General features: G+C 44.8%; 1 protein-coding gene across 8 annotated transcripts in view; it reads right to left on the minus strand.

Annotated features, from left to right (window-relative positions):
* LOC130361531 (autoimmune regulator-like) overlaps positions 1-25,848 on the minus strand; it is a 52,599-nt gene extending 26,751 nt beyond the window's left edge. For 5 of the 8 annotated variants that reach the window (XM_056564639.1, XM_056564638.1, XM_056564640.1 and 2 more), the window contains exons 1-8: positions 24,553-24,840; positions 18,672-18,846; positions 17,595-17,726; positions 14,240-14,305; positions 3,555-3,653; positions 2,538-2,635; positions 2,083-2,133; positions 1,820-1,935 (exon numbers count right to left, since the gene is read on the minus strand). In XM_056564639.1, the coding sequence (XP_056420614.1) occupies positions 1,820-1,935; positions 2,083-2,133; positions 2,538-2,635; positions 3,555-3,653; positions 14,240-14,305; positions 17,595-17,726; positions 18,672-18,846; positions 24,553-24,795 (980 nt within the window). In that variant the 5' untranslated portion in view covers positions 24,796-24,840. Of the gene's footprint in view, positions 1-1,819; positions 1,936-2,082; positions 2,134-2,537; positions 2,636-3,554; positions 3,654-14,239; positions 14,306-17,594; positions 17,727-18,671; positions 18,847-24,552; positions 24,885-25,709 lie in introns of those variants that run through there. The other 3 variants (XM_056564637.1, XM_056564636.1, XM_056564641.1) reach the window with 3 other exon arrangements.
* Between the last annotated feature and the right edge of the window lie 1,765 nt (positions 25,849-27,613).

The following is a 27,613-nucleotide window of genomic DNA, read 5'->3' on the forward strand; positions in this document are numbered from 1 at the left end:
TCGGCACTAGAACCACGTGGATCTGCACCGTCACCATTGATGGAAATGCAGTCTATATAGAATTTTGCCCAAAGACTGAACAGGAGTGAATTTTTGCGGCGGAATTTTTGGCAACTGAAACTCTGCAATGTAAATGGGTTAGCCCTTCACACCAATAGCAGATTAGTTAAGCAGATTTCCTGATGGGAATTCCACACGGACATTCCTAAGTGTGAACGAGGCTTGACACATGTGCCGGGCTTGTTATATGTAGCAGAGTTCTGCAATGTGGTTAATGGCTGTGCAGTTGACACTATTTTAAAAATGCACCACAATGCACATTTGCAGCGTTTTTAGATACTGTTTGGCTGCACAACATTTTAAGCAAGGGCTACACTTTGACTTTTTGTAGCACTACAAATTGATTTTAACTATTTAGTGACAGCTGCAGTCAAAAGATTGCATACAACGCAATCAATTGCTCTGGGCTGCAGCTGAAGCTTGATAGTTAAAGGGGTACTCCCGTGGAAAACTTTTCATTAAATCAACTGGTGCCAGAAAGTTAAACAGATTTGTAAATTACTTCTGTTAAAAAATCTTAATCCTTCCAGCTTTAGGGGCTGTAAAATGCTGTAAAATGCTTTTCTTTTTGGATTTCTCTGATGTCACGACCACAGTGCTATCTGGTCACGACCACAGTGCTATCTGCTGACCTCTGCTGTCCATTTTGGAACTGTCCAGAGCAGGAGAAAATCCCCATAGCAAACACATGCTGCTCTGGACATTTCCTAAAATGGACAGCAGAGGTCAGCAGAGAGCACTGTGGTCGTAACATCAGAGAAATCCAAAAAGAAAAGCATTTCCTCTGTAGTATATAGCCCATAAAATGTATTGGAAGGATTAAGATTTTTTAATAGAAGTAATTTACAAATCTGTTTAACTTTCTGGCACCAGTTGATTTAAAGAAAAAATGTTTTTCCCACAGGAGTACCCCTTTAAACAGATTTGTAAATTACTTCTATAAAAAAAAACTTAATCCTTCCAGTACTTTTTAGGGGCTGTATACTACAGAGAAAATGTTTTTCTTTTTGGATTTCTCGTGACGACCATGGTGCTCTCTGCTGACCTTTGCTGTCCATTTTAGGAACTGTCCAGAGCAGGGGAAAATCCCCATAACAAACATATGCTGCTCAGGACAGTTCCTAGAGGTCAGCAGAGGTCAGCAGAGAGCACTGTGGTCGTGACATAAGAGAAATCCAAAAAGAAAAACATTTCCTCTGTAGTATACAGCCCCAAAAAAGTACTGGAAGGATTAAGATTTTTTAATAGAAGTAATTTACAAATCTGTTTACCTTTCTGGCACCAGTTGATAAAAAAAAAAATATATATATATATATATATATATATATATTTCCACGGAAGTACCCCTTTAAGGCACATGTCCAAAGTTGTGAACATGCACGATCTTCAGCCAAGGCAAGTTCCGTGCACTGAATTTCACTGAGCGTGGTGCGGATGCCTCAGCAACTGTACTTTCCAGGATGGCTTACATCTCCCCATGCCAAAGCTGAAGATCACGCGGGTTCACAACTTTGGATTTATGGTTTTAAATCAATCTGTAACACTACAGAAAGTTGCAGTGAGGCCCTGGCGTTAGGTACATAAAAACCTTGCCTAGCAAGCCATGCATCTGTGACAGCGGTACATGTTCATGCCACCAAGTGACACCATGTGTAGAAAGGTATTTACTTCTGTCTAAACCATAGGATCTAAGAGGTGATAATGTAACTTTGCTACAGGAATTGATACAGGAATACATATATATTTATAAGTTAGGTACCTTGGGATATCAGCGAGTGGGGGCACAAGGCATGATAGGTGAAAAGAGCGAGGACAACCGTCACAGCATAATAACTCCCCTCCATCCCGACACACTGAGCACTCATCGTCATTATTCTGGAAGAGGCAGTACATAGTGGTCAGTCACCAGAACTACTGTAAATGTGAGCACTAAAAAGCAATGCAAACAAAGAGTAAAAGAAAACTGTGGTAGAATGAACTCATGTGGCTAAAGCAATATAAAGGTCATGATTTTTCACAGACCTGATGATTTGCCGGCTCTGGAGCAGAGAGAGTCGGAGTTGCAAGGCCGCTCTGAAAAATATGTGATAAAGAACAATACTTTAGTTTCCTATGTTTTCTATGAGACAGATGTAAAGTTATCCTAATGTTCCTTCTGCCTGCTGGTGCAATCCAACTGTTTCCAATAAAAGTCACCCATTTTGTAAACTTTGCAAGTTTTGGACAATTTATACAAGTTGGTGGGGCTAAGTGTAAAGTGGTTGTGGCCTTTAACCACACACAAAAAAACTTACGTTAGTCAACTAAAGTAAGTTCTTGCAGAAATCTATACTAGCTAGGAGCCAGCGTAGAGTTCAAAGCGTGGTGGATGGGCACTTCATAATGAATCCGTCAAATGTAAAGCCAGTGGGGTATTACTAAAAGCCGATGTGTGACACGCTGGTCGTAGTAAACTTCCTGATATTCTCTTTACTTACATGAATGATGGATAATTTTGGACGGAGAGTCAATTTCAGGGGTTGATTCCGGTTTCGCTCTGCACTTTCCAGCTCTGTCTCTTTTGGTTTGGACTTCTCTGTAAAATAATTTGTTACTACCTCTACTGGTTCTCACTAAAAATCTGAATAAAAATATCTTAAAGAGGTTTCCCAGGATAAGAAAGATGCTGCTTTTCTTCTTGCAAAAATAATACACTCCAGTGTTGTATGTGGTATTGCTCAGCTCTATGGAAGTGAATGGGACTGTTTCAGTACTACACGCCACCTGTTGACAGGAATAGTACTGTTTTTGAAAAAAAAAACTGAAGCAGTGTTTTTTTAATCCTAGACAACCACTTTAAAGAGAATCTGTATCTCTAACAATTTAGAGAATACTCCGATGGGCATTTATTTGATTTTATTAATGGCATTGATGATTATGTAATGGGGGATTATAGAGTCAGTGGGGTGTGTATCAGGTTTACAAGCCCCTCAATGTAAAACATACACACCCCCTGACTAAATAACCCCGCCCATCACCTGATAATCACTCCCATTATTAAAATTAAGTTCACGCCCATCTGACTGATTTTATTTTACTCTAGGTGGTGGTGGTGGTGGGGGCGGGGGGGGTGTTCAGTGCATCTGTGTGAGGAAAGTATTTGCAATAATTCTTCATACAAACTGCATTGCTTATATAGTATGGGACGCTGTTTTTTTCAGGCATTGTGATATGCTTGTAATGGCTCCATGCCATGTGTGGTATATGTGCATATATGAAATATAGTCATGTTGCACTCACCACAGAAATATTCAAACCTACAAACATATTTCCCATTCACCGCACAGAGAGTGGGCCTTTGTGCTTTCAAATGTCAGGGCAGAATATAACCCTTCTATTTTACTCTGTAAAACATACATTGGCAAATTTATATGGCAAAATCTGGAGCTCAGTATTTACAACTAGCCTTCTGCTGAACTTATCTTTGTAAAGGATGTATGATTTCATGACTCTACCTGTGTTAGTCTTCTTATCAGTCGTCACAGCTTTGCTTATAGGGAAGACTGCACTTTTTCCCTCAGTATCATCCACAGAGCTTGGGACTTTTTGTGGAGCTTCAAATAAAATGAAACAAAAGCAAATTTATACCACCTGATTCATAAAGTTACCAGTATGTAAGATTCGCAATAGGTTCACTACATATGATGCATAGTACAAAGTCTAAGAAAGCTTAAAGTGTACCTGTCATAGTACAAAAAAAAAAGTGATATGTTACTCAGTACCTAATCCTGATCATGTACATATTTTTATGTGTCTAGGACCTATATATCCCTAAAAAATAGCATTCAGTTGCCTTGTTATCTTGCCTAGTGGAGGGGGCATGTCCATCTCTCTCCCTCACTGTAATCACACATCTGGTTTGAGTCTCGGAGCAGCCTAGCAGTCTGCAAATCACTGCACCGTAGTTTTTATGCATACATTTTCTATCTGTTCCTAGTAAAGCTGGATGCTAATCAACAGAGCTGTCCCTATGTGTGTGTCATTCAGCTTTCACAGACTCCCGAATGTCTGTCTGATTTCAGAGTTTTACAAAGATTGTACCCCCAGCTGTTGCAAAACTACAACTCTAATCATGGGAGTTGTAGTTTAGGAACAGCTGAAGGCTGTAGTGGTGCAATGGTGATCTCCTATACTGGATACCAACCCACTTTACGGCCGGTATCCAGTATGCTGCAAAATACTGTACAGAGTAGTATTTCTGCATAAAGACTGATGACCCCTAGTGGCTGCTATTTTCATTTTCGATTTTTAGTAAAAGTAAATTTTTTTTTTATAAATGTATATTTAAAAAAGTCATCTTATTAGTAGTACTAGAAAATATAAAAAAGTTTTTCATAAAGACAGTGCCTCTTTAAAGTATACCTGTCCCTTAAAAAATCTTTTGACTTGTCCAAGAGTCATATCAAAAGTTTTAATCAGTTGGGGTACGAGTGTTCAGACCCCGACCGATCACTAGAACTAGCAGGGAGAGAAGAGCGAGAGAGGTTAAGCACTCCTCTCTCTACTTTCTCTCTATGGGACAGTCCTATAGATTTTCATTATTTAGGTAAGGAGAAAATGTGCACCAGTTTATTTCTTTTTAAAACAACTGGTGCCAGAAAGTTAAATCTCTTCTATTTAAAAATCTTAACTCTTCCAGTACTTGTCAGGAATGTCAGAACTGTCCAGAGCAGGAGAGGTTTCCTATGAACAGTTCCTGACATGGATAAAGGTGTCAGTAGAGAGCACTGTGGTCAGTCAGAAAATAAATTAGAAAAGAACTTCCTGTGGAGCATACAGCAGCTGATAAATACTGAAAGGATTAAGACGTAATTTAAAAATCTGTTTAAAGGGGTACTCCGGTGAAAAACTTTTTTTTTTAAATCAACTGGTGCCAGAAAGATAAACAGATTTGTAAATGACTTCTATTAAAAAATCTTAATCCTTCCTGTACTTATTAGCTGCTGAATACTACAGTGGAAATTCTTTTCTGTTTAACACACAGAGCTGTCTGCTGACATCATGAGCACAGTGCACTCTGCTGACATCTCTGTCCATTTTAGGAACTGTCCAGAACAGCATATGTTTGCTATTGGGATTTCCTTTTACCCTGGACAGTTCCTAAAATGGACAGAGATGTCAGCAGAGAGCACTGTGCTTGTCACGATTCGGCAGGCTGGATGTGGATCCTCTGTGCCAGAGAGGGATAGGCGTGGATCGTGCTAGTGGACCGGTTCTAAGCTGCTACTGGTTTTCACCAGAGCCCGCCGCAAAGCGGGATGGTCTTGCAGCGGCGGTAGCAACCAGGTCGTAACCACTAGCAACGGCTCAACCTCTCTGACTGCTGAAGATAGGCGCGGTACAAGGGAGTAGACAAGAGCAAGGTCGGACGTAGCAGAAGGTCGGGGCAGGCAGCAAGAATCGTAGTCAATAAGGCAATAGCAGGGGGTCAAGTACACAGTATGGACAAACACAGTTACGCTTTCACTAGGCACTAAGGCAACAAGATCCGGCAGGGGAGTGCAGGGGCAGTGATCAGATATAGCCAGGGAGCAGGTGGAAGCCAATTAAGCTAATTGGGCCAGGCACCAATCATTGGTGCACTGGCCCTTTAAGTCTCAGAGAGCTGGCGCGCGCGCGCCCTAGAGAGCGGAGCCGCGCGCGCCAGCACATGACAGCAGGGGACCGGGACGGGTAAGTGACTTGGGATGCGATTCGCGAGCGGGCGCGTCCCGCTATGCGAATCGCATCCCCGCCAGCAATGTCAGTGCAGCGCTCCCGGTCAGCGGGTCTGACCGGGGCGCTGCAGGGAGAGAAACGCCGCGAGCGCTTCGGGGAGGAGCAGGGACCCGGAGCGCTCAGCGTAACAGTACCCCCCCCTTAGGTCTCCCCCTCTTTTTGTCGGGATGTCGCTCCACCTGGGACGAGGACATTGGGAGCGATTGTAGAGTCTCCTTCAGGGGGACAGTGAAGTCCTGGGCAGACCGGTCAGAAGGAGTGGGAATGGGGAGGGAGGGCAGAGGGTGAGGCTTGGCACAGTCCAGATAGGCCTTGGGGAGACCAGGCACAGGAGGGGACACTGAGGCCCGACAGACGGGGCTGGGAGCAGGCGTGAGGCATTTCTTGCGGCAAGCAGGACCCCAATTCTCGATCTCCCCGGTGGTCCAGTCAAGGGTGGGAGAATGGTGCTGGAGCCATGGCAGACCGAGAAGGACTTCAGATGTGCAGCCGGGCAGAACCAAGAATTCAATCTTTTCGAGATGTGGTCCAATGCTCATAAGCAGAGGCACTGTGCGAAAACGCACAGTGCAGTTCAACTTGACTCCGTTGACTGAAGCAATGTAGAGCGGCTTGATGAGACGGATCACCGGGATGCAGTACCTATCAAGCAAAGAGGCCAGAATAAAATTTCCAGAGGAACCAGAGTCCAAGACGGCCACGGCAGAGAAGGAGGAGTCGGCAGAAGGAGAAATCCGTACGGGCACAGTGAGACATGGAGAAGCAGACTCCGTACCCAGAGACGCCAGGCCCACATGAGCAGGTTGCGTGCGAGCATTTTCCAGACGAGGAGGACGAATCGGGCAATCCACCAAGAAATGTTCGGTACTAGCGCAGTAAAGACATAGGTTCTTATCCCTACGGCGAGACCTCTCTTCAATAGTCAGGCTAGACCGATCTACTTGCATAGGCTCCTCGGCGGGAGGCACAGGGGTAGACTGCAAGGGATACCGTGAGAGAGGTGCCCAGGGATTAAGGTCTTTTTCCTGGCGGATTTCCTGGTGTCTTTCCGAAAAACGCATGTCAATGCGGGTGGCCAAATGGATAAGTTCATGCAGACTGGCAGGAATCTCTCGTGCGGCCAGCACATCTTTGATGTTACTGGATAGGCCTTTTTTAAAGGTCGCGCAGAGAGCCTCGTTGTTCCAAGATAATTCGGAAGCGAGAGTACGAAATCGGATGGCGTACTCGCCTACTGAAGAATTACCCTGGACCAGGTTCAGCAGGGCAGTCTCGGCAGAAGAAGCTCGGGCTGGTTCCTCGAAGACACTGCGAACCTCAGAGAAGAAGGAGTGTACAATGGCGGTGACAGGGTCATCGCAGTCCCAGAGAGGTGTGGCCCAAGCCAAAGCCTTTCCAGACAGGAGACTAACCACGAAGGCCACCTTCGACCGTTCAGTAGGAAATTGGTCCGACAACATCTCCAAATGTAGGGAACATTGTGACAGGAAACCTCGGCAGAGTCTAGAGTCCCCATCAAATTTGTCCGGCAGGGACAAGCGGAGGCTAGGAGCGGCCACTCGCTGCGGAAGAGGTGCAGGAGCCGGCGGAGGAGATGGTTGTTGCTGCTGTAGCTGTGACTGAAATTGCTGTAGCTGTGACTGAAGCTGCTGTAGCTGCGACTGGAGTTGCTGTGTCATGGTGGTCAAGTACGACAGCTGGTGATCTTGTTGGGCGATCTGTCGGGCTTGCTGGGCGACCAGCGTAGAGAGGTCAGAGACAACTGGCAGGGGAACCTCAGCGGGATCCATGGCCGGATCTACTGTCACGATTCGGCAGGCTGGATGTGGATCCTCTGTGCCAGAGAGGGATAGGCGTGGATCGTGCTAGTGGACCGGTTCTAAGCTGCTACTGGTTTTCACCAGAGCCCGCCGCAAAGCGGGATGGTCTTGCAGCGGCGGTAGCAACCAGGTCGTAACCACTAGCAACGGCTCAACCTCTCTGACTGCTGAAGATAGGCGCGGTACAAGGGAGTAGACAAGAGCAAGGTCGGACGTAGCAGAAGGTCGGGGCAGGCAGCAAGAATCGTAGTCAATAAGGCAATAGCAGGGGGTCAAGTACACAGTATGGACAAACACAGTAACGCTTTCACTAGGCACTAAGGCAACAAGATCCGGCAGGGGAGTGCAGGGGCAGTGATCAGATATAGCCAGGGAGCAGGTGGAAGCCAATTAAGCTAATTGGGCCAGGCACCAATCATTGGTGCACTGGCCCTTTAAGTCTCAGAGAGCTGGCGCGCGCGCGCCCTAGAGAGCGGAGCCGCGCGCGCCAGCACATGACAGCAGGGGATCGGGACGGGTAAGTGACTTGGGATGCGATTCGCGAGCGGGCGCGTCCCGCTATGCGAATCGCATCCCCGCCAGCAATGTCAGTGCAGCGCTCCCGGTCAGCAGGTCTGACCGGGGCGCTGCAGGGAGAGAAACGCCGCGAGCGCTTCGGGGAGGAGCAGGGACCCGGAGCGCTCAGCGTAACAGTGCTCATGATGTCAGCAGACAGCTCTGTGTTTCAAAAAAGAAAGAATTTCCGCTGTAGTATTCAGCCGCTAATAAGTACAGGAAGGATTAAGATTTTTTAATAGAAGTAATTTACAAATCTGTTTAACTTTCTGGCACCAGTTGATTTAAAAAAATGTTTTTCCACTGGAGTACCCCTTTCATTTATTCCGGCATTATCTATAGCAATTTGTTGAGGTCTGATCACACAAAACTTTTAATATGTCTCTACCACAGAGACCACTTAACTTATAATAAGAAAGTTATTAAATATTATAATATAAACAAAAAATATAGTAATCCCTCTGCAACATCCACCTCACTTGTATTGTATGGCAGATGTGCACTGTGGAGATATGGTGTAGGCTCAGGTTTGGTGCTGGCTGTTATGGTGTCGGCTCAGGTTGGGTGCTGGCTGTTATGGTGTAGGCTCAGGTTGGGTGCTGGCTGTTATGGTGTCGGCTCAGATTGGGTGCTGGCTGTTATGGTGTAGGCTCAGGTTGGGTGCTGGCTGTTATGGTGTAGGCTCAGGTTGGGTGCTGGCTGTTATGGTGTCGGCTCAGGTTGGGTGCTGGCTGTTATGGTGTCGGCTCAGGTTGGGTGCTGGCTGTTATGGTGTAGGCTCAGGTTGGGTGCTGGCTGTTATGGTGTAGACTCAGGTTGGGTTCTGGCTGTTATGGTGTAGGCTCAGGTTGGGTGCTGGCTGTTATGGTGTCGGCTCAGGTTTGGTGCTGGCTGTTATGGTGTAGGCTCAGGTTGGGTGCTGGCTGTTATGGTGTAGGCTCAGGTTGGGTGCTGGCTGTTATGGTGTAGGCTCAGGTTGGGTGCTGGCTGTTATGGTGTGGGCTTAGGTTGGGTGCTGGCTGTTATGATGTAGGCTCAGGTTGGGTGTTGGCTGTTATCTACAGCTGACATTTGCCATTAGCAGCTGAGATTGGAGATAGGTTGTAATAAGAAATTAAAAGACAGTATATTACAATGCAGTTTTATTGCAGGGTACTTTAAAAGTGGTCAAGCAATCTCATATTCCAGTCTTCTAGGGGAACTGAAAGTATGGGGGGGAGGAGAAGTTTAAAAAAAATGCAATCCCAAAAATGCAAAATACATTTAACTGGTATTGCCACATGCTGAAAGCTGCCAGAAAAAAAATGCCCAATATCAGAATAGCTGTTTTTTGGTCAAATAAAAAATAATATCAAAAAGTAATATGTAAGCTCCATAGATGGAAAAATAAAAACGTTATAGGGGCCAGAATATGGTGAAGCAAAGTTGTAAAAATAGAATAACAGCAGAACAATATAAATGAGGTATCACTATGATTGTACTGACCCAAAGAGTACCTATCATGAAAAAAACTTTTGATATGTTTTACATTAATGCATTTGGGACACTTTCCTAAATGAATATCATTTAAAAATATATATATTTTATTGAGAAATTTATGTTCGAAAAATCCACCACTAGGGGTCTCATTAAATAGTCTTTTATAGATTTCGGACTCATTGCATGAAGACTGCAGCCGGGCCATGTGATGCGCACAGCGATGTTCCCTGCCTGTGAATCAGCCAGGCGAGAGCTCGCGCTGTCGCCCAGCAGAACAGAGAGCGCTCCTGACATGGGCGGCCGCGTCATCAGGCTCCTACTGCCTGAGAAGGAGAGCCATATGACTGAGGATCGGGTCTGCCTTTCTTATCTCTGATCGAGGTCTTCTAAGTCCAAGTAAGTGATGGGCATATGTTTGGACATTAGTGTTTCACAAATAGGGTGCCTCCAGCTGCTAGTAGTAGTTTTGCAACAGCTGGAGGCACCATGGTTTTGATACACTAATATATATATATATATAGAAAGAGAGGGGAAGAAGGGCGAAACTGAGCCCGGCCAGGCTTCAGATGATGCCGGGCCTGCCAGGCCACTTCTCCCTTGCTCACAGCAGAAGAAATGAGCAACCTTAGTGAGGGGGAAAATATATTTATGAGCATTTTTTAGTAGAAATTAAGACAAAGATAGCGTTAGTGAGTGTCAGGGACAGATGGAGGGGGGGAGATTAGGGACAGTTTAGTTGATTATAGGTACTCTTTAAAGGTAACATGTCATTTGTAGTGCATAGTAAATGCAATCAAAAAATACCCCCCCATTTTTTCCATTTCATTTCACAATTGTTTTAAATTAAAAAGTACAACTCATCTTCCAAATAACACCCCCTCCACTCTAAGGGACATATTGAGAGAAAAATACAAAAGTAATGGTTGTTTAAAGTGAACAAAAATAACAAAGGGTTAATATTCCACCTCTAATCTACATGTATCAGGCTAGATTCATCTATGTAAATTTTATATTTTCAGACTGAATCCTCAACAGGTTACTAACACAACTGTTAGGTAAAACCATAATGTCCTCTTAGCAGATGATTTAGGGAGGAGGATTTAGGGGGAGATTTATCATTGCTGTTTTGGTAAGAGAGTTCTGTAGTCATCTTTATTCTTGCTTTTGATTTTGCTTATTTGTGACATATTTATCATACTATCACAGGGGGTTGATAAATTTGGCTCACATAAGCAAAAAACAATAAATCACTTTTGAATACCATTTTTTTTAGCACACCTAAGCATAAGCCAATAAATGACTCCGGAACACCACTTTGTAATCCCACCTCAAGTCGCAGCTGTCAAAAAGATGTGCAATATATGTGCGTGTGTTTATCACTTTTTTTTTTTACAACTCCCCCCCCCCCCCCTGAATGTACTAACCCATTTTTTTTATTGTTTTTTTTTCTTCTTATTACAGATCTGTGTATACTGTGGACTTCTTCAGATTCGGTGGACTACGATGAACCACTTTTTTTTGTTTATTATTATTTTATTTTTGAAAAAAAAACAACAACAAAAAAAACGCATAGGGTTCCCTGTATTTTCAGTATCAGCCAGATACCAACCAAGTAGCAACAGCCTGACGTTACCAGGGTGGGCGAGGACCATTGCTACTGGCGCTCCCCAGCCTAAATAACGCCAGCCTGTTACCACCTAGGCCCAGGAGCGAAATTTTTGATGCTCCGGACCTGTTGGTACCGGCTCTTCCCGACACCCCTGTGGCTTTGGGTACCAGGGTAATAATTAGGGATTAGAGCTAGCTGTTTTTGGGGCCAACGCTAAGCCCTGGCTTAGTAACAGACTCCGTCTATAAGACGACTTCCACTACTAAGCCTGTAAAGGAAATTTAAAAAAAACAAGAGCGAGCCTCCAGTTTAGCAACAGCTGGAGTCTTGCTGTTTCTAAACTACAACTCCCATGATGGGAGTTGTAGTTTAGCAATAGCTGGAGGCACCCTGTAGCTAAACTACTACTCTCGTGATGGGAGTTGTAGTTCATCAACAGCTGGAGGCACCCTGTAGCTAAACTACTCCCGTGATGGGAGTTGTAGTCTAGCAACAGCTGGAGGCATCCTGTAGCTAAACTACTACTTCTGTGATGGGAGTTGTAGTTTAGCAACAGCTGAAGGCACCCCCGCCCACCCCCTAGCTCATTCCCTCTCAGCTCATCTCTCTTCCCCCCCACCCCCAAGCTTATCTCTCCTTCCCCCACCCCCAGCTCATCTCTCCCCCCCCAGCTCATCTCCCCCCCCCCGCTAATCCCCCCCTCCTCCAGCTCATCCCCCCCCACCTCCAGCTCATCTCCCCCCTTCCCAGTAATCTCCCACAACCCCCTGCTTATCTTTCTTCCGCCACTTATCTTTCCTCCACTGCTTATCTTTCTTCCACCGCTTATCTTTCCTCTGCTGCTGGTCAGCTTCATCTTGCCGCCTGTACATCTCTCACTACGCCGCTTGCTGTTACAGGACTATAACTCCCAGCATGTCCTTTGAGTGAGTGAAATCTAATATTTCCCGGTCTGAACTGTGATTGGCTGGTCGGTCTCAGCCAATCACAGCTCAGACCAGGAAATATGAGATTACACTGTAGTTTCATATTCCGGGGAGCTGGCCAGCCTGCATCTACCACGGTCCGCTCACCGCTGCCACTACAACTCCCAACATGTCCTCACTGAAAGGAGATGCTGGGAGTTGTAGTCCTATAACAGAAAGCGGCGGGGTGGGAGATGTACAGGCGGCAAGATGAAGCTGACCAGCAGTGGAGGAAAGATAAGCGGGGGAGGAAAGATAAGCGGGGGAGGAAAGATAAGCGGGGGAAGGAAAGATAAGCGGGGGAAGGAAAGATAAGCGGGGGAAGGAAAGATAAGCGGGAGATTACCTGGCAGGGGGGGGGACAAGCTGGGGGGACCCGCGGCGGAGGAAAGATAAGTGGGGTTGGGTTTGAGGGAGATGACCAGGCAGGGGGGAGATGAATGAGCGGGGGTGGGGGGGAGAGATGACCAGGGGTAGATGAGGGGTGGGGGGAGAGATAATCAGGGGTGGGGGGAGTCGGTGGGAGATGACTGTGGGGTGGGGGGTAAAATGGAGCCCGGGCGGCTGCACAGTGATGCCGGCCTGGGCTCCTTTGTGCAGATGTGATTTCATATTGAAATCCCGCTTTCCAAAGCAAGTTTTGTAAGACAGCCCCAGGCTTGCTTAAATTTACGCTGCTTTGGAGGCGGTTATGACTTTTTGTGCAACTTTCGCACTTGATAAATCCCTGACCACTAGAAAGTGAAAACTGAAATTTGCTTTGGTAAGCTCTTTTGTTCATTTTTGCTGACAGCCAAAAGTCACACAAAAATTTGCTTAGGCGCACGTGCGCCTTTTTGTGCGACTTTTGTAAGCAAAAAAACTGCTCTAAATCCCTTGATAAATCTCCCCCATACAGTGTAGTCATCACTACATAGGAAACGACTGTTCCCCTTTTGTCCATTTACACAATGTAAAAGTAAGCAGTTCACATGGAGGGTGTGAATATACACCTTCTTTTCCAATTTTACTTTGGGAATTTTACTAAAATTGGAAAATTAAAGGCCTATGGCTACACTGCTATTTTAACAAAACATATTTAATAAGAGGGTTTTATTACTGAAATTTCGACAATACTACATTACACATAATATATTACTAGTTAGGCTAAATTCACACCTGCATTAAAGGTCCATTCATGGTTCGCAGAATCCATAGAAATAGAGGGGCATGAGCAGAGAAAAAAATACTGTAAGCTTAAATGGGCACTGTCAGATACAAAAACTTTTCATATGTTGTAAAGCATGTATAACCAATAGGTTTTGCAATTGCTTTCATTAGAAAATTTTCAGTATTTCATACTGAAAAAGCCAGTCAAACATCTGCCTCCTCCTGCCTGCTTGGACACATACTAGTCCTGCTGTGTCCATGCGTCATCCCCTATGTCATGGACACACTTCCTTGATTGACAGCTGTGAGTGCAGGGCTCACAGCTTGAAGAAAAATCCCCCCACTGTCATCTTGTGTCCCGCTACTGTCAGTGAGGACAAGCTTGGAGTTGTAGTTTTGCAAATGCTAGGGAAGATGTGAGCAGACAGCATACTGAGGGAGGGGGCGGAGACCTGCACAGTGAGGCCACACCCCCTCCCTTTGAGAGGAATTCAGACTAGTGAGCTAAATTAAAAGTGTAATAAAAAAATAAATAAAGGTGCTAGACACATAAAAATTAGATTTTCATGGTCAGGATTGGGTACTGAGTGATATATTACAAAAAATGTGTTTTTGTTGGATCTGATGGGTACGTTTTAAATCCTGCAAAAAACAGACACCAGTTGTAAACCAGACAGATCTCATTGTAAATTAATAGGATCTGCCTGTCCCTGGTAATGTCCAATGTGCAACAGACTGTCCAGATCCGTTTTTGTTTTTTCATTAACGGAATTTGCGACTTTCTAAATTGAGCTTTGATGCAAGTGTGAATTGTAATGTAATTGCTATCGACCATTAATACTTACAGTGTGAGGACCCCAGTTTTTCCTGTTTCTCTGTTTTACGAGGTGGTTTTGTTTTTGGTGGAGGACCTGTTAAAGACAAATTATTACCAAGCCAAACCATTAATAATAGTCATAAGAATATAAAAAGAATGGGTTAAAAAGATTTTGGCCACAATTAGACTAATCGTGTCAGAATTTGTCCAGCCATGGGAATTTACTAAGGTGTGTATGCCAGTTTTCTAGTGTAAAAGAAAAGTTGCATATTTTTGCACTAGTTTTATTTTGCTAAGCAATTTGCAACTTTTCCAATGTCTTACTAAAAAAATGTTGACCCTATTGTGTCGGTTTTTAAGTGTAGACATAGATAAATTCCCTACAATTTTTCATGGTCAAAATGTTACCAGTGGTGTACTACATAAGCAATAACTGCTTAGAGATCCATGGTTTTGGCATGTGTTTTTTTTTGGCCTTATTGGTTTCCACAGATGAAACAAGGTGAAAGCCAATTACAGGACACCACTATGGCCCGTGATTGGCTAAGCAGGCATTTCCTGTGTTTCTGGGGACCCCCGTGATTTCTCCTGCAGCACCCCCGTTTTTCAGCTGCACAGAGCGAGGATCTCTCTGTGGCCGATGACGGGCGGTGCAGGGGTCGGAGTATTGTGACATCACGGCTCCGCCCCCTCGTGACGTCACGTCCAGTCCCCTTGTGACGATACTCCGTCCCCTGCACTGCCCGTCATCAGCCACATAGCGATCCTCGCTCTGTGCAGCTGAAAAATGGGGGTGCTGCAGGAGAAATCGCGGGGGTCCCCAGCGATCTAACATCTTATCCCCTATCCTTTTCATAGGGGATAAGATGTTTAGCGCCAGAGTACCCCTTTGAGGGTGCATTCACACCACGTTTTTGCAATACAGTTCCCAGATACGTTTTCAATGTGAAAACCGTATGGAACCGTATTGAAAACCGTATGCATTGACTCTCCATTGAAAAGCGTATGCCAAAAAATGCATCCGGTTGCATCCGTTTTGCATCCTGTACGGTTTTGTCAGTTTTTTTCCCATACCCAAAACCATAGCCTACCACGGTTTTTGGTCTGGGTGAAAAACTGTATTAAACCGTATACGTTTTTTTTAAACATGGGAGTCAATGGGAACTGTACAGAACTGTATGTGCGTACGGTTCCATCCGGATTTCACCATACGGCTTTTGACTTTGTACAGTTTTTTTCTCAAATAAGTGAAACTTTATTCATAATGGCGTGAAAAGGTAAAAACGTATACGTTTTTTTTCTTAAACTGATGCAACCGGACATCATTTTTTAAACCGTATACGGGTTAAAATTTGTACACACATTTTAAAGGAGTAGTCCGCTGCGCACTTTTCTCGTTTTATCCCGTCCGGGCTGCAAAATAAAAGTAAACAAACTTTCTCTTACCTGCCAACGTGCCCCCGGAGCTCCGGTACACTCCGGTACAGGTGTTCGGTCCCCGGGCTGTATTCTTCTTACTTCCTGTTAGCCCGGCACATCACACGGAGCTTCAGCCTATCACCAGCCGAGGCGGGACATCGCTGCGGCCGGTGATAGGCTGAAGCTCCGTGTGACGTGCCGGGATAACAGGAAGTAAGAAGAGTACAGTCCGGGGACCGAACACCTGTACCGGAGTGTACCGGAGCTCCGGGGGCTCGTTGGCAGGTAAGAGAAAGTTTGTTTTCTTGTATTTTGCAGCCTGGACGGGATATAATGAGAAAAGTGCGTGCCGGAGTACTCCTTTAATACAGTTTAGTCAGGTTTTCAGGAATCAGTTTTTCATCATAATCCTGATATGGGAACTGTATTGCAAAAACGTGGTGTGAATGCACCCTGAGACATTAAAATGCTTTTCCAGACTACAGATTTAGTAAAAATATATAATTCTTATACAGTGTAAACTTTAGCTAGATAGACTATAGGAGTGCACTGGACTTGTCAAAGAGGCTAAGTCTGATAAAGTTAGTGCATTTTTAGACACTTTTATCTAACTTTACGTAATATATTAGTTTGCTTAAAGGGATATGCCCATCAACTTGTTATAACTTATTCATATAATAGGGATAACAACCTAATCAGTTGGGGTCTGACTGCTGGGACCATCAACAATACAGAGGACAGGGACACAGTTGTGGCCGAAAGGAAATGACCGGAGCTGCCAAACATGGACTGGCACAATTGGAACAGTGAGGGCAGGAGGCAGGAAAGTATGTGTGTTTTTATTGTTCTGCTACCCTCAGCATGTGAAAACTAGGGATCGTCCGATTATCGGTTTGGATGATATTAATCGGCCGATATTCCCGATTTTGGACGTTATCGGTATCGGCAATTACCTTGCCGATAATCCGATAATGCCCCGCGACGCCGCCACTCCCCACCGCACCGCCCCGGCCAGAGACCGCCGCCGCTGCCCCATTACCTCCCCCATCCCCAGTTTTATAATTACCTGTTCCCGGGGCCCGGGGTCCGCGCTACTTCTGGCTCCTGCGGTGTCATATGTTACGCTGTGTTATGCACAATGACAAGTGACGTCCTCAACAAGACGTCACCGTCAATGTGCACAGTGACAGCTCAGGAGGACGCTGCCGGAGCCAGAAGTAGTGCGGACCCCGGGAACAGGTAATTAGCCAATAATTTATACCGGAATATCGGTATAAGTTATCGGCTATCGGCCCTAACCTCCACAGGTTATCTTTATCGGCCCTAAAAAATCGATATCGGTCGATTCCTAGTGAATACATTACAATATTTCTACCCTTTAACTGCCCGGACATAACTATCATTCAGTCATGTCTCTGTGTGTCTATAGCAGCACCAGACATGGAAGTATTGTACATACTAGGAACAGTTCTTTTGCATATTCAATGGTTGTAGTAATACAGCTCAGTAGAACTGTAAATGGGCCTTGATATGTACAAAGCAAAGAGTCTATAACCGGTCAGAATGAGAAGGATATAACAAGCAGCAACATCAAGAGACCATAAGATTAAAGGGGTACTCTGCTGCTCAGCATTTGGAACACACTGTTCTGAACGCTGGAGACGACAGCTCATGACATCATAGCCCCACCCCCTCATGACGTCACACCCCCTCCCATAGACTTGCATTGAGGAGGCGGGGTGTGACATCATGAGGGAGCGGGGCTATGATGTCACAAGCTCCCGGCGCCGGCTCCAGGGTTCAGAACAGTTTGTTCCAAACGCTGAGCAGCAGGGTACCCCTTTAAGAGTAATACAGCAAGAGCTAAACTTCTTCCACATTTCTATCAGTAAGCTAACTACAGAGTAACATTTAGATAATGATTCTTTCTTCTGATAATTGTCCAATTCTATTATCACTAGTACCAAAAAGTTGTGCAGTGCCTCCTGAGTCCTTCTCTCCTCCAGCTTTTCTTTTTGTGTGCAGCTTTTGATAATCCTGATGTTTACTGGCAGAAGAAGTGCGCCGAGCTTTGCGATGAGACAATCCTTCTGAAGCTGAAAAAAAAAAAGCATAAGAAACCACAATAGAGAAACTATCCAGGTTGAATGATCATACCAGCAGGTGTTACAGTCATATTTTTATTATCAAATATAAAAATATCATAGATTCATTAACATATTTTCATTATCAGACTGGAAATTGTATTACAACCTGAAAATATGCACAAATGTATTTAAAAAGGTACTCTGGTGGAAACATTATTTTTTTTTTTTAAATCAACTGGTGCCAGAAAGTTAAACAGATTTGTAAATTACTTCTATTAAAAAATCTTAATCCTTTCAGTACTTATCAGCTGCTGTATACTACAGAGGAAGTTATTTTCTTTTTACATTTATTTTCTGTCTGACCACAGTGCTCTCTGCTGACACCTCTGTCCATGTCAGGAACTGTCCAGAGTAGGAGCAAAATCCCATAGGAAACCTCTCCCACTCTGGCACAGTTCTGAAATTCCTGACAAGTACTGGAAGGGTAAAGATTTTTAAATAGAAGTAATTTGTTTAACTTTCTGGCACCAGTTGATTTAAAAAATAAATAAATAAAAAAAAAGTTCCCACCAGAATACCCCTTTAAGCAGAGCAGGAGCAAATTCCCTTAGCAAACCCATCCTGCTCTGGACAGTTCCTGACATGGACAGAGGTGTCAGCAGAAAGCACTGTGGTCAGACAGAAAAGAAAATCAAAAAGAAAAGAACTTCCTGTTGAGCATACAGCAGCTGATAAGTACTGGAAGGATTAATTTACAAATCTGTTTAACTTTCTGGCACCAGTTTATAAAAAAAAAAAAATATATATATATATATACATTTTCCACTGGAGAACCCCTTTAAGTAATGTGAGGTAAAGAAGTAAAAGAAGAAGAAGTATGCATTCTGCACAAAAATGAAGATGGGTCTAGGTTGACATTTGCCTCCTGCTAAATGTTGAGTAAAATGTACTTACCCGTCTGAAGAGTTTTGTGAATTCCTGATAAACGGGGGTAACTCTTTAAAATATACTCTGTGGACAGGAGGGACCAAAAGCTGCGGATATAGTGCATATCACGAGTCAGAAGCCAAGTGAGAAGAGCATGAGAAGCTTTCTGTGCTCCTATTCCTTCCCCAGCACGCTGAGTCTCCTGTAGAGAAATGACAAGCCCATTTACACCTCACAGTTTATATACACCATTATTCAACCATAGTCGAATTACAAAATTGTTAAAACCAATCGTATTTACACCATTATAATTAGAGATTATCTGGGGTTCCTTGGGCCCACCCTATTTCTATATCAAATATATGCAACATCTTTGCCATCACTGTACACAATGGATTTATTATCGACAAGGTTTTATTTGTGCGTCACCTCCTAGGACCCTATTGGCAAGTGAGCGGCTCCAACGTCAACTCTAGATGGGTTTGTCTTCTGCTGGACCCCTGAGATCATTACTATGTCAGAACAAGAGGCAGGGGAGGGTCCACCCAGGAATCCCGGACGCCTGTCCCAGATTCCAAGTGCAGCTATAAACTGAATCGGAAGGATGCACAGCAGTAAAGTATAGAGCAGTGTTACCTAACCAGGGTGCCTCCAGCTGTTGCAAAACTACAACTCCCTGCATGCCCAGACAGCCTTCGGCTGTCTGGGCATGCAGGGAGATGTAGTTTTGCAACAGCTGGAGGCACCGTGGTTGGGAAACACTGGTATAGAGCAACAGCACAGAGCCGGCTGCTCCCATACAGGAGACAACTGTAACTTCCTTTGAGGGCAGCATCTGAGATGCAGGAGCTTGTTAGAGGGGACAGAAGAGGATCTTCACAGGAACGGAGCACTAAAAGCTGAAAGAAAACAGTGTGATGGGTAAATAGTTTTTTTGAGGCCTAGCAACTATATGGGGGCATATGGAGGGGCGGGCAGAGTGTAAAGGCACACAGAAGAGGGGCCTGGCTGCTACATGTGGGCACACAGAAGAGGGGCCTGGCTGCTACATGTGGGCACACAGAAGAGGGGCCTGGCTGCTACATGTGGGCACACAGAAGAGGGGCCTGGCTGCTACTTGTGGGCACACAGAAGAGGGGCCTGGCTGCTACATGTGGTTACACAGAAGAGGGGCCTGGCTGCTACATGGGGGCACATAGAAGAGGGGCCTGGCTGCTACATGTGGGAACACAGAAGAGGGGCCTGGCTGCTACATGTGGGCACACAGAAGAGGGGCCTGGCTGCTACATGTGGGCACACAGAAGAGGGGCCTGGCTGCTACATGTGGGCACACAGAAGAGGGGCCTGGCTGCTACATGTGGGCACATAGAAGAGGGGCCTGGCTGCTACATGTGGGCACACAGAAGAGGGGCCTGGCTACTACTTGTGGGCACACAGAAGAGGGGCCTGGCTGCTACATGTGGGCACACAGAAGAGGGGCCTGGCTGCTACATGTGGTTACACAGAAGAGGGGCCTGGCTGCTACATGGGGGCACATAGAAGAGGGGCCTGGCTGCTACATGGGGGCACATAGAAGAGGGGCCTGGCTGCTACATGGGGGCACTCAGAAGAGGGGCCTGGCTGCTACATGGGGGCACTCAGAAGAGGGGCCTGGCTATTACATGTGGGCACACAGAAGAGGGGCCTGGCTGCTACATGTGGGCACACAGAAGAGGGGCCTGGCTGCTACATGTGGGCACACAGAAGAGGGGCCTGGCTGCTACATGTGGGCACATAGAAGAGGGGCCTGGCTGCTACATGTGGGAACACAGAAGAGGGGCCTGGCTGCTACATGTGGGCACACAGAAGAGGGGCCTGGCTGCTACTTGTGGGCACACAGAAGAGGGGTCTGGCTGCTACATGTGGGCACACAGAAGAGGGGCCTGGCTGCTACATGTGGTTACACAGAAGAGGGGCCTGGCTGCTACATGGGGGCACATAGAAGAGGGGCCTGGCTGCTACATGGGGGCACATAGAAGAGGGGCCTGGCTGCTACATGGGGGCACATAGAAGAGGGGCCTGGCTGCTACCTAAACGCACATTGTGGGGGCACATAGTGGGGGCACATAGTGGGGCCTAGCTGCTACATGGGGGCACATAGGAGTGCATAGGTGCTACTTGAGGGCACATATAGGTCATGCTACATGGGGGCATATAGAGGGGCCTGGATGCTACATGGGGAACAGTGAGGGGGCACATAAAGGGGCCTGTTTTCTACATAGGGGCACAGTGTGGGGCATCTAGATGGCTGTGGCTGCTACATGAGAGCACAGTGTGGGGGCACATAAAGGGACCTGACTGCTATATGGGGAACATGGAGCGCTATATGGGACATTGACAGCTATATGGAGGCTACACTGAAGTCCCTTACAAATATATGGGAGCTTATAGAGGGGCCTTACTAATGTAGGGGGCATATAGAAAGACCTAACAGAGGGAACTAACTAATGTAGGGGCCACAAAATGGGCACTATTACAGTGTGAAGCAACACAGGTAGAACATTGTGCAGATTCTGCAGAGACGAGTGGTGGCTCGGAGAAGTCATCTTGGTGGCTGGGGTGGATGAAGAAGAAAAGGAAAAATAAAGACTTAATCATGAAAATATGCCCCCTGTATTTCAGTCATAGAATTCTAGTTCCGTCCCTGGATAGAACCTGGCCTCACTGATACTCTGATACTCTGGTTTTCTTGTGGGTCGGCATAACTATGAACATTTCTTCAAAGAGATATTCAATTACATTATTAATACAGTACAGAAAAGTCAGAGAACATCACAAACAAGTTACAGACCACCAACTGACCACTACAATGATTTAGTTAAAGGGGTATTCCAGGCCCAAACTTTTTTTTATATATGAACTGGCTCTGGAAAGTTAAACAGATTTGTAAATTACTTCTATTAAAAAATCTTAATCCTTCCAATAGTTATTAGCTTCTGAAGTTGAGTTGTTGTTTTCTGTCTAACTGCTCTCTGATGACTCACGTCCCGGGACATGACATCATCATTGAGCAGTTAGACAGAAAACTTCAGAAGCTAATAACTATTGGAAGGATTAAGATTTTTTAATAGAAGTAATTTACAAATCTGTTTAACTTTCCGGAGCCAGTTGATATATATATAAAAAAGGTTTTGCCTGGAACACCCTTTTAAGTTTCCAACAACGGTTATTTATAATTATAACCCCCCCCCCCCCCCCTATTATCTGTAGGGAAAAAATCAATATGCAATACATGATATACACTTAGAGGCTAACCTTAGATATCCGTCACGCATCTTACTACCGTGTTTCTCCGAAAATAAGACCGGGTCTTATATAAATTTTAGTCCCAAAAAACACACTAGGGCTTATTTTCAGGGTAGGGCTTATTTATATATGGGGGGGGCTGCAGGAGTGTGGAGGATGGGGGCTGTGGGAGGATGGGGGGCTGTAGCAGTGTGGAGGATGCCGCACCCTCCGCCCCCATCTTCCACACTGCTACAGCCCCCCGTACTGTACTGGGGTGGCCGGGGGGGTGTGGGGTCTGCGGGCATTACTGTGGTGGCCGGGGTGGGTCTGGAGTCTGCGGGCATTACGGGGGTGGCCGGGGTGTGTGGAGTCTGCGGCATTACTGTACTGGGGTGGCTGGGGGGGTGTGGGGTCTGCGGGCATTACTGTGGTGGCCGGGGTGGGTGTGGAGTCTGCGGGCATTACTGGGGTGGCCGGGGTGTGTGGAGTCTGCGGGCATTACTGGGGTGGCCGGGGTGTGTGGAGTCTGCGGGCATTACCGTACTGTTGTGGCCAGGGGGGCCAGCCCTACCCCGTAATCCTGCTAGGACTTACTTTCGGGGTAGGGTTTATTGTCGGGGAAACACGGTAGTTGTCAAGGATGCAGATTAGCCCCATTCAATGGGGCTACTCAGTGACCAACACTTTCTCAAGTGATACACTCGATGCTAAGACCACCGCTTTAAGAAGACCACTCCCTTATTCTGACCAGATTTTGTGTGATGGATTTTCAGCTAACCATACATTATGAAAGAGGCCATCTTCTTACAGACCACCGCCATAGAAGACTGTACTATCCCATATTTACTGGACTGTACCATGTTTTGGCTTCATCAAATGAACAAATCCTGAACATTTCATTCCAGGTTCGCATGTTCCTATTGTCCTGTGTGTGATTTACCATTTTTTTTGCCATGAATCCTTAGCAACTTCCTGTAGACAGGTTTATCACAAGTCTCCAGGAACTGCCAAAGGTTCGCAGTAACTAAAGACAAAGGGGGGTATTTATCAATTTTGCCTGTTGACCGTTTCTTTTTACCCTTTTTTTTTTCACTTTGGTTTTCGTGGACATGCACCAAATTTATTTGGTGCAAGTTGTTAGTAATTTTGGCTCAAATGTTGAAATCAGCTGTTCCCAGCGCCTTTTACACAGAACTTACCCCCACAGAGGACGCGTATTTTACCCTGTAGAGCAGCCATTTCGGAGTCCCTCCTGCAGTATATCAGCAAGCGACATGAGTTATTTTCTTTTGTGGGGTTTATAGCCACCATGTGAAATGGATTTTATTTTCAACTTGAGTAGTTTTTTGTTGTTGGTTACTTTAGTGCAGTGGTCTCCAACCTGCGGACCTCCAGATGTTGCAAAACTACAATTCCCAGCATGCCCGGACAGCCGTTGGCTGTCCGGGCATGCTGGGAGTTGTAGTTTTGCAACATCTGGAGGTCCGCAGGTTGGAGACCACTGCTTTAGTGCTTACCTTTTCTGAACCTGTGCGGCCATGTCCAATGCTGGCTCAACGGAGGGTGAAGGTCCCTCAGAGACAACTATGTCGCAGGTTAGTATTGCGCAGCCCTGGAGGCGTCGCTGCTTTCACAAAAAAATAAAATGTAATGTATATTGACGCCTTTACATTTTCTGACATTGTTAAGTGTGTTTTCAATGTGCAAAATTTCTTGGCGGTGATTTGCGCCAAAAAAAAACCTAAAGGCGCAAAATTGCGCCAAAGATCGATTGGCGCAAATGATGAATTACTGACTAAGGTTAAAATCACACACAGGACCGTGTGATTTTGAGAAAGTTGTAAAAATGATAGTGGAGAAGATGCGCCAAACTTTGGCGAAAAAAGACACTGCGCCAAAGTTACGTGAAAAAAACACATAAATCCTTTGATAAATACCCCCCAAAGTGCTGAAAAATTACAGATAATGTACATGACTACCAAGAGCATATGGTTTCCATATACACAAGAAAAAGTCCCTACTTTGACCCAAGTTCCTATGTCAATTTTTTTGTGATCTTTGTCCTAATATTTGAAATAAAAATATTCAAATATATATATATATATATATATATATATATATATATATATATACCTGAGAGAAATGGATCTTATAAAATATAATTACCTCTTTTTTTCTGTGAAGGAGGCATGTGGGACTCGTGGTGTGTAAGATCAGCCTTAGAACACCCTTAAAGGGGTTATCCAGGAAAAAACTGGCTCCAGAAAGTTAAACAGATTTGTAAATTACTTATATTAAAAAATCTTAATCCTTTCAGTACTTATGAGCTTCTGAAGTTTAGGTTGTTCTTTTCTGTCTAAGTCCTCTCTGATGACACGTGTCTCGGGAACCGCCCAGTTTAGAAGAGGTTTGCTATGGGAATTTTCTTCTAAACTGGGCGGTTCCCGAGACAGGTGTCATCAGAGAGGACTTAGACAGAAAAGAACAACCTTAACTTCAGAAGCTCATAAGTACTGAAAGGATTAAGATTTTTTAATAGAAGTCATTTACAAATCTGTTTAACTTTCTGGAACCAGTTGATATATAAAAAAAAAGTTTCTTCCTGGAATACCCCTTTAATATATAGGTAGAGCGCACCCACCTGAAATTTATCTTCAGATACAAGATTTCTGTCCATCATACCATGTAACAGCGGGAAGAGGTCAGTAATAGCCACAGCGATTTCTGTGCGGTGCCATTTGAGGAGCGCTTTCAGATCTTTCCCACTAGGAGAGGATTCCTGCTGTGACATTCTGTTAAAAAAAAAATTATAAAAGATTACAAAGTGATCCTTAAATATTTGAAATTTATAACAAACACACATTCTCGTTTTGTCATCTTTCATATTGGGGGAAGATTTATCAAAACTTGTGCAGAGGAAGAGTGTTGCAGTTGCCCATAGCAACCAATCAGATTGCTTCTTTCATTTTCCACAGGCCTCTTTAGAGGCCTGTGGAAAATGAAAGAAGCAATCTGATTGGTTGCTATGGGCAACTGCACCACTCTTCCTCTGCACAGGTTTTGATAAATCTCCCCCATTGTCCCCACACAGAATAAGTACAGCTAAAGGTATTTCTGCTTGTGGATGAATGGACCATATATCAGCCATTGTGATGACATTGGGGAAACATAATGGCCCTCATTTACTATTCTAAACCCGACCTCTTTTGTCGGTTTTTTTTGGCGCATCTTTGTCTGCGCCATGTCGCAGACATCGTGCGCCAGTCTGCGACACGATGCGACATTTTTTCCCGACGGACCCGATGTGGATTCTCCCAAACCCGAAAAAGGGGCGTAACCCGACATTTCTGAGCTTTCCCACGTATTTAGAAAGGTTTCCAACCCGAATTTGTTGAATTGTTGTGGATTTTTTCCCGACAACTCAGAGGAGTTGGAAACCAAAACCTAAAAAACCCACGTGCGACAAACAGGATGCGACATAATAATAAATACCAGGGGAAAAAGCAGTCGGGTAAGAAAGCAACATAGACTTACAACCCGATTTTCTAAGTAAATGAGGGCCAATGTTATAGTTTTGTGGTTTCCAATCTTTTACAAAACTACTAGTCCCAGCAAGATCTGACAGTCAGGCTGGAGACCAATGGTCTCCAGCCTGTCTGTCAGATCTTGCTGGGAATAGTAGTGTTGTAAAAGATTGGAAACCACAAAACTATAACACATATGACAACACTGTTCCAGCTGAAGTAAATAATAATAAATGCCCCACACATTCTTCATAGAGGTCACACTTATTCTTACCTGATGTTTTCAGGGCTCTTCTCATTTGTGCACAGGAGCTTCCTATATTCTACCTTTAAATCAGGTTGTAGATAAATACTTAACCAATAGCATCCAAGAAGCAGAGGTCTCCTCCTATTCTACAGAAAGTCATCTAACATGATAAGGTTCATTGGCAAGATGCTGAAACTGAGCAAGGTGCATCAATCAAGTATCAGTAATTGAATAATGGGACATTTGTCATTACTGGTAATGTCTTGTCTCCAATACAACTTGAGAAACCTTGGCGTTGGTGTGCGGGCTCAGGTATGTCCTTCATATAAGGATATACTGGCTAATGTCTCAATTTTACATCAGTTTTGAGGGTTAGCTAATGTCATTGTTACATCCACCACACCAGTGCATTTATGTTTATGTTGTGTTTCTGTACTTCTCTATGTTCACATCCACACACCCATTCATCGGGTACAGATGATATATGTTGGTCCTTGTGGTTGGTTGCAGACATCCTCCATTGTATGCATTTTTTGCTGGGGATTGCCCATAGCAACGGACCACAAGTGCAGGACTTGCTATTCCCTATAAATGCACACCAGCATTTGGGCTCGAGTACTTCCTGACATTTGAGACCACGTTCTTGTTGTGTTTGTTCTCCAATACAATTTGGCAGTACTATATATATGGTGTACATAACACAAGGCTTTCATTTTACAATGTGATAGAAAAAAGTTCCTTAAGCAGAAAGAAAAACGGCAGCACAGCACTCACCCTTCCAAAAAGGACATGGTTTATTCGGGGTCCATGCAATACAGTGGGACGGGGGGGACGTGAAGGAAAGAGGGCTCACCTGAGCCCAGAAAACGACAGCACCATTTTGCGGTAAAACCGTCTGGTCACGGCGTGACAAAGCGGTTTTACGGCGAAACGGGGCTGTCGTACTTATTAGCTGCTGCACTCTCCAGAGGAAATTGTATAGTCAGTGTCAGGAACTGTCCACAGTAAGAGCAAACTTCTCTGGCTCTGGACAGTTCCTGACATGGACATAGGTGTCAGCAGAGAGCACTGTGGTCAGAAATAAAAAAAATAAAAAAAAAATAATTTCCTCTGGAGCATACAGTGGCTCATAAGTACTGGAAGGATTAAGATTTCTAAATAGAAGTAATTTACAAATCTGTATAACTTTTTGGCACCAGTTAATCTGAAAAAAAAATGTTTCCCTCCGGAGTACCCCTTTAAATGGGCACTGTCAGATAAAAAAACTTTTAATATTTTGTAAAGCATTCAAAACCAATAGGTTTTGCAATTGCTTTCATTAGAAAAATGTCAGTATTTCATATTGAAAAAGCCAGTCAAACAACTGCCCCCCCTGCCTGCTTGGACACATACTAGTTCTGTTGTGTCCATGAGTCATCACCTATGTGATGGACACACTTCCTTGATTGACAGCTGTGAGGGCAGGGCTCACAACTGGAGGAAAAATCCTCCCACTGTCAGCTTGTGTCCCGCTACTGTCAGTGAGGACAAGCTGGGAGTTGTAGTGTTGCTAATGCTAGGGGAGATGTGAGCAGACAGCATACTGAGGGAGGGGGGCGGAGACCTGCACAGTGAGGCCACGCCCCCTCCCTTTGAGAGGAATTCAGACTAGTGAGCTAAATGTAAAGTGTAATAAAAAAATAAATAAAGATGATAGACAAATAAAATTAGATGTACATGGTCAGGATTAGGTACTGAGTGATATATTTAAAAAAATGTTTTTTTGTTGTATCTGACGGGTACGCTTTAAGAAAGAAAAAAAAAACAAACAATAATGTTCCTTTAATCTGGGATGAACAGGTGCCAGATCATGAACTGTATAAACAGTGATAAACAGTTATTTCCCGATGTTACATGACTTTTCAGAGTTGGTGTACCGAATATCTCAGATG

This window comes from Hyla sarda, chromosome 3 (assembly GCF_029499605.1).
Source record: "Hyla sarda isolate aHylSar1 chromosome 3, aHylSar1.hap1, whole genome shotgun sequence".
NCBI lineage: Eukaryota > Metazoa > Chordata > Amphibia > Anura > Hylidae > Hyla > Hyla sarda.